The 8145-nt window shown below is 35.0% G+C and overlaps 1 protein-coding gene across 1 annotated transcript; it reads left to right on the plus strand.

The window, feature by feature from the left end:
- Positions 1 to 310: 310 nt before the first annotated feature.
- LOC7498062 (protein IQ-DOMAIN 19) lies at positions 311 to 3271 on the plus strand. Its single transcript, XM_002314630.4, has 4 exons — positions 311 to 1145; positions 1277 to 1510; positions 2001 to 2687; positions 2880 to 3271. Exons 1-4 carry the CDS (start codon positions 795 to 797, stop codon positions 2898 to 2900), a joined length of 1293 nt encoding a protein of 430 aa, XP_002314666.4. The 5' UTR covers positions 311 to 794; the 3' UTR covers positions 2901 to 3271.
- The last annotated feature ends 4874 nt before the right edge of the window (positions 3272 to 8145 follow it).

Here is an 8145-nt window from a genome sequence, read left to right on the forward strand (position 1 = left end):
CCGGACCCCTGCCCTATTAGAGGTGGGTGATGATAATGAAATAAGATGACTTCGTTACTAGTCTTTGGAATCAAGGTGACCTTCACTTGGGATCATGGAAAAAAACACTTTACAAAAAAGATGGTGAAAGAATCAACCAGCAGGGACAGGATAAGCATGTGCACCCCCTTACTGCACTACTCCGAGGACCCCACAATCCCACAGGATGATACAAGTTCTAAATTCCATGACCCAAGTGGACAATTCCCCCCAGCCTGAGATGAGTATTTTACAAGGATTCTGCATGTTCTTTACCCATTTTCACATGGTCTTCTGCGCCTCCCTTATTTCTTAATAGACAATGTAACAGGGTTTCAAGTTACCAATAAACCCTTTCAGTCCTTAATGGCGGCTACGCAAGAATCAGCCTTACCTGCAGGGACATGATTGGCATCTAAGAAATTCCATCAAAGGCAAGGAATCTCTGCCTATAATCTTCCAGGAGGAAGGTAAGTGGGCAAACCGGGAACTTCATCTGCTTTTATTATCCCTCGCAAATCTTACTTAATAAGCCACAGCACCCGCCCTCGGAAAATGGTATTTACAGCAAGAGAAAAATAATAAAACAGTAAGAGTTGGGCTGTCAAAAGAAGGGTGTAATTAAATCCCGTACTAAACAGCCGGACCATTATGGTGTTGAAAGCAATAAATGATAAGTAGACAGGAGAGACTAGAGAGATCTGAATCTCATTTGTTGCTTTCTTATATGTTCTTGCTCGGGTGATAAAATGACACCGTAGACGGAATTGACAGAGATGGGGAAGCCAGGCAAATGGCTTAGAAGTTTCTTGACAGGGAAGAAAGACAAGGAGAAGGAAAAGGGTACAAGTAATCAGAATTCCACACCTAGTATTGAGAATCCGGTGACTCCAATTTCGATCCCACCAACTACTGCGAAAGAAAAAAGAAGATGGAGTTTTCGCAGATCATCGGCCACAGCAGCTGCTCCCAAGGACTCGAATTATACAGAACCAACTGCCACCACACAACCAGCTGCAGTGCAGGACACGTTCGATTCAGAGAATGAACAGAAAATGCACGCCATGGCTATCGCAAACAAAGAGGCTAAAGCCATAAAAATTCAATCAGTCTTTCGATCTTATCTGGTATGCAATTCTTGAATTTCCCATCGATTCTTATCTGGTGAATGTATCAATATCAAGACTGAAATTATAAAAACCAATGCCTCATGGATGAAACTGATGGATTGCTTGATTGGTTTTGGTATTTTTAACAGGCAAGAAAAGCATTGCGTGCATTAAAAGGCTTAGTGAAGTTGCAGGCACTTGTAAGGGGTCACCTGGTGAGGAAACAGGCAACTGCCACTCTCCGGTGCATGCAGGCATTGGTGAATGTACAGACTAGAGCTCGGGCTCAGAGGATCTGGATGAATGAAGACGTAAATCCCAGCCAGAGGCAATCAATCCACAGAAAATCGACTCAGGAGAACAGGATTAGGCACACAAATTATGTAAGGATTCTTTCCTTCTATTCAGTTCATGCCTTGTTTTTCTATTATCAAACAGTGGAGCTATCCATTCATTTGACAAGGAATGAGTCAGATTACCTCATAAATGGAAAACTTAATATTCCATGTCATGCTTAAAAACATGTTTCTTAACCATAATCTTTCCATCCTGTTCAACAGTAGTTGTAAATGAAAAATAAACAAAACTTTCATAATCTTAATTTTAAAAAATAATGCCATGTGGTATTAAGAGTAATAAAAATATTCCTGGTAGCAGAACAGTATCTTTCCTGTATTCTTAGTGCTTTGCCAACATCACACCAAGACGCAACTATCTAAAATTTTCTCCTCCTTTTTTTTAAGGAAACGATATATATATATATATATATACTTTGTCAACGGAAAGCATATTTAACTAAGTCATTCACGTAGGGGACAATTAGTACTTTGAAACCACTGCGAGTAATCTGCAATTCGGTTTTGGTACATGTAGGAGAATGAAAGAGTCATGGATGAGAACATCAAGATTGTGGAGATGGACGTTGGAGAATCAAAGGGAAGTATAAAGAGCAGAAATAGCTACTCACACCATCCACAAACAGATCGAGCAGAGCACAGATTCTCCACACATTCTGCCCCAAATCATGCATACCCGAAGCAAGAGAACTACCAGGTCTCTCCAGCTCCATCAGCTCTAACAGATATGAGCCCCAGAGCCTCCAGTGGGCATTTTGAGGACTATTCCTTCAGCACAGCACAAAGCAGTCCCCAGTACTACTCTACAGTGTCAAAACCTGATCCATCAACAATTCCATTTGCCTTTCCAAGGCCAGAGTATGCAGAATCCCTGACCTATGACTACTCATTATTTCCAAATTACATGGCAAACACGGAATCATCCAGGGCCAAAGTTCGGTCACATAGTGCACCGAAACAAAGGCCAGACTCATTTGAGAGGCAACCAAGCCGGAGGAAGGTATCGATAGAGGGAAGGAATGTCCCAAGGGCAGTGCGGATGCAGCGGTCATCTTCTCATGTTGGAGCCACTGCTCAAAACTATCAATATCCATGGTCAATTAAGCTTGACAGATCATCCGTTTCACTTAAAGAGAGTGAGTGCGAATCCAACAGTACGATGCTCACGAACACCAATTACTGCAGATCTCTTGTTGGATTTGAAGTGAGTATGAGCCATCCTTAAATCACAATATACAAATCACAAATCAGAAGAAAAAAAACACTAGACAAAGTAAATATATCAAACCGGTGATATTAGATGATTGGTTGATAGAAGTTGAATATAAGAGGATTTGGTGTTAAAAGGTTGATATTACTCCAAATCTAACCAGTTGAACCTTTTCTTAACCTGCAGGTTCATCGAAATAGGTACTAACAGTGCACTAGCCAGCCATTGCTACTCAGTATGTTGTGTGCCCCCAATAAAATAACACATGCAAACACTATGCAAGGAAGAAACTGAAGAAATGTTCTACGCAGAAAGCTGCTGGATTGTTGTACAACTTTTAATTCCTCTTCACTGTAGTGTCAAGGTGGAGTAAAGTGTCGGAAACCCCTGTATGTAGAGTCGTATTCCTTTTTCTTTTTTTCCATGAACGTGTTCCTTAATCCTTAGAAGGCAAAGACAGCTAACGTGCAAGCATTGCAAATTAAATGCTGGGAGTGGGACACTCAGTTTAACTTTTTTAATTATAATGTTAATGTGTTCATAGAAATTTATTTGAGAGTGGATTCTTTTTTTCCCCAGATGGTCACTTGTTTTGTGCTTGCGATTTCATATTAATCCTGCTAATGCCATTCATTTCCTTGAAATTAGGACATAAATAATTATTTAATCATATACAAAAATGCAAAACAAAAATATCACTCGATTCTCAACAGCAATCACATACAAAAAGTAAATGATAAATTAACATGCTCGTAAGGTAATTACGCATAACCTGCACAGCAATTATGGAAACCGACCTGTCACCGGACTAAATAAATGTTCAATAACACATAGAAACAAAAAACACTGGGTGGTGGCCTAGGAAATGTACACTACCATTTCCCCCCGACCAAAGCAGTGTTTGATTCCATGCCTAAAATCACCAATCCGTGGAAAAATATGGATGGAATAAAAGCATGGACTCTTACGGGTGTGTTCCTCGAGCACAACTTAACATAGATCACGTAAGTTACGGCCAACACCGTGTTGAAGCCGTGTTTCATGAAAATAAATATTGTGATAGCTTTTATTTTTATAAGTATTTTTTATTTGGGAAGAATATTAAATTAATTTTGATAAATATATATTTTTAATAATTTTAATATGATGATATTAAAAAAAATTAAAAATAATTATGTGCTGTGCTCCCTTTTAATTTTCTTCATTTATAGATGACAAGAAAAAACATTAAAATAGCAAATTAAATACAAAAGAGTAAAAAAAAAGAAAGGAGGAGGAGGAATACACTTGGATACATCATATGCTCTCGAAATGAACAGAAACACCCTCTTAAATTCGTCTCACGAATTTAAGATATAGAACTAAAAAATACAAAAAGAAAAGAAAAGAGAAACTCATGCTAAGAAAGTCAAGGAAAAATAAAGATATCCATGTGTGGGCTTTAAAATGAAACCACTTCTTCTTTTATCCTGGGCTAGCATATATTTTCTCACAAAGCCCAAAACACAATAGAAAAGCCTATATGGATATGGCTTTAAGCCAGTCTAGGAAGCCTGCCCTATGCTAAGAAAGTATCCAGATGGTCATCAGGATAGGACAAGTGGGCCACTTACAAATCTTTTAATCGGAGAACCTAATGTTAAAGTGTTGTTGATGCCCGGCTTTCTATCCATCCGCTGCTGTAGTAAAAATTATCATGTAAGGATAGTGTTTGATTATTGTTTTAAAAGAAAAATGATACAGATAATGAAGATAGACATATATTTGATTGAAGAAATAAATATAAATATAAAAATAAATTTTTTTCTCGGATAATTTTAGAGTGAATTTATTTATCTTCAAAACAGTAAGAAAATAAGTCTCCAAATATAATATTTATCAATCTTTATTTCTATAATATAATTCTAAAAAACTCTTAATTTCAAAATTGTCCAACTAAAACATGCAAATATAAAAATAATTATTATCATATATATATATATATTTTAAATCCACTCGAAGGTCGATACGAAGCAAGGGTTAGGTCACCAGTCGAGGCTCAGGTTGATCTAAGTTAATGTAAGAATAAAAATAGTTATTATCATACTTTTAAAACTCAATTCGAGAATCGAATCGAGACAAGATTGATGTCACAGGTCAAAAGGGTTAACTCAATATTGTTTTTTTAAAAATAATAATCAAGACAACCTTGTTTTGACAAAAAAAATTAAAAAAAAAAATGAACGGGTTTTTGACCCATGTTTTATCTTGGGTTAACCTAGGCTTTTGACCGGGTCATGTTAAGTTAATCTTTTCTCTATTTTTTAAATTCAGACCAATTCAAGCTTCGGGTAGGCTTGCGTTCCTAGTCAACCCGTCATGTCAATCCTCATTTTATAACTAGAGTTATTATAGTATTATTAATTTCAATACTCAATATAAGCTAAAGTAAAAAAAGATAATGTCTAATTATTTTTTAAAACATGTAAGTTTAATAATTATATATATATTAAGAGTAAAATAATTTTTTTATATTTTATTTTCTATTGTCCACCTAATTAAACATGATACAGAGACATAAATAATCATTTTGTATTTTATATCACTACCAAATACAATTTTATATATATATATATATATATATATATATATATATATATATATATATATATATATATATATATATCTTATCTTTCTATGAAACAATAACTAAAATAAGGATACATAGAAAAACAATCTTTTCGTGGCAAGAGAAGCTTTTCAATTTCTCTCTAATCAATACAAACAATTTTAATTGTTTAGGTTAAAAACTAGCTGATATGTTACAATTTTTTTTAAAAAAATTACAATAAATTACTCAAGAGTTTCTCAGAAGCATGAGATTTAATATTATATATATAAATGAGGAGCACAAATTCTAATTAATGAACCGTTGGTGTAGTGGTGATATTTAGAAATTGGAAAGCAATCAGATTCAAAATCTAAAGATAAAAGAGAAGAATTTTATAGATATGTAGGGTGGAAGCATAATGTAATTAACTGACATTTCCCTTGGTGCTGGAACAACAAGTCATCAATTTTCAATTCTTTATACGGTCAGTTGCTTATTAAATTTGTCCAGAACGTGATTATCCTCCACTGTATCAATGATTTGACACAAGCTTATTATTGGAGCCAAGAATATTAATATTTATGCATGTAAAGGAGGGGAATATTTATCTCTGTGAAAATCCTCAATATTCTCCTCATTTAGGCCGGCCATGGACCTTCCAATCTTCTTACGTGGTGCTGGGCACCATCTGGATCCAAAAAATAAAATAAAATCTCCATGAAATCATTACCAGGAGCTGTTCATGGGTCTGAGAGAGCAGAGATCCCCATCTGCCAAGCATTTTTGAAGAGGTGATGTTTCTTTTGCATAACCAATCAAATGAAAGAGGTATCTATTTTAACGTGAGGAAGAGCAGCACGATCGACCGAAGTCAAATTAAGCAAGTCCACTCACTTCCTGGCTCCTCTATTATTAGAAAGAGGTCAACCACAATATGGTGCCCATCCTTGATCTCCTCCACATCTCTTTTCTCCCCTCATCATGACCACTTCCTTGCCTGTTCAATATCTGCAATGCAACAATGTAATCCGGTTTGGAGGAAAAGCAGTGGTCACATTTCAAGCACCACACGATCAAACAAACTTCATTCCTCATATCCTCTTCGCATAACGTATCATTGCCGATTAAGGGAGTCGTGAATAAATTACGTGCTTCAATTATGACAGCAATATTGTCATAAACTGAAGTACGGAATATGGATAGTCAGACCGGGATAATAATATCCACATTCCACATTTAAAGGTGCTGTATTTCTCCGAGCATGCATGGCCACCGGGACTGCAAATTTATTTCAAAATATATTAAAAAAATACATTTTCAATATTAATCCATCAAAATCATTTTAAAATATAAAAATTATTTATTTTAAAATTAAAAAAAAATATTATTTGAAATACATTTTGGAACAAACAACTCCGATGGATATTATTTTAGACCTGGAGTGTGCCGGTCTTGATATATATTATTATTTTGGTTTTGACTTGATGAAAAGACTACTGATTGAAATTTTGACGTTTTTGGTGGAGAGGAAGAAACGAGATTGAAAAGTGCGTAGACGGCTGGCGCCAGTTGACATTGATGCGTTATAATTTCAGCTTGTGAATGTGATATTATTTATTTTTTAAAGTATTTTTTAAAAAAATTATATTAAAATTATATTTTTATTTTTTAATATTATTATATTAAAACAATTTAAGAATACTAAAAAGATAATTTAAAACAGAAAAATAAAAAAAAATCAATGCCTTTAAAAATATAAAAACAAATATACTCTAAAAATAACTAAGAATTAAAGAAAGTGACAACAGTAGCACGTGAATTTGCTCATTATATGTTGCTATCTTCACTTGCTTCTACCCTTCAGCTCGTTCTTTCACGCAAATTAAATTCATCTTCCATGCAATTTTTAAATATAAAATGTTTTAATATAAATATTATATGTCAAATAACTATTTTTATTAAAGAATTTGTATTATTAAATAAGATTTTAAAGTTATTTTATATTATTCTTTCACATTTTATATATTAGGAAAAAAAACAAAGCGGAAAAAAAGAAATCCCCAGAGGAGTGGAGACTGGAGACATAAAGAAGCAGCTGTAGCAGAGCATGTGTGATCCAGGTTTTGTTACGTCAGTGCAAGCAGACGACATGCCTAGGTGAAGAGTTGTTAATTTAGTAATCGATCAGCATTCTTTAAAAGAAAAATAAACTAAAAGAGAGGTTTCTAAAGCTAGCTCTACGCTTGAGATTGCATATCGTTTAGGATCGATGAAAACAGTAGGATACGCCATCTCATATAATAATCCTTTATAAACTACAAAGTGCAGACACTCATGCACCACACGAAATATCCCAGATGCGGGAAGCCCACCTGAGAGTGCATGATAGAGGCTAAGCGAATAGCTTCTATTGATCCTGACGACAGCTACGGGGAAATTAAGGAATATCCCCCGAGAAAACACACAGGTGAAACTGACTACCCAAGCACTCAATGCGCGGGGCTTGGCGGGCATGCAGCAGTGGACAAGACACGAGAATTTGATCGGTCCACCGTCCAAATTCGTCGAAGCAATATTGTGATTTCCATGAAGTATTAACATTTGCTTATCAAAGTATGTCTGTATATATTCATATCAATAATACTGTGGCTTTTCTTTTACATATCGAGACTACAAGTACGATCAATCAACCATCATTTATCGACAATAAAAAATGTTATGGTGATGACTGGAATAGTTCTTCCCGCAATGGAATGCGGAGAATCTAGTACATAACTTACTGGTTGTTCTCTCCCCATTCTTAAACCAAATCAATAACTTCACAATTATTTGTTGTAGTGCATTTCTTTCAAACCCTATAGG

The sequence above is a fragment of the Populus trichocarpa genome, chromosome 10 (assembly GCF_000002775.5).
Source record: "Populus trichocarpa isolate Nisqually-1 chromosome 10, P.trichocarpa_v4.1, whole genome shotgun sequence".
Classification (NCBI taxonomy): domain Eukaryota; kingdom Viridiplantae; phylum Streptophyta; class Magnoliopsida; order Malpighiales; family Salicaceae; genus Populus; species Populus trichocarpa.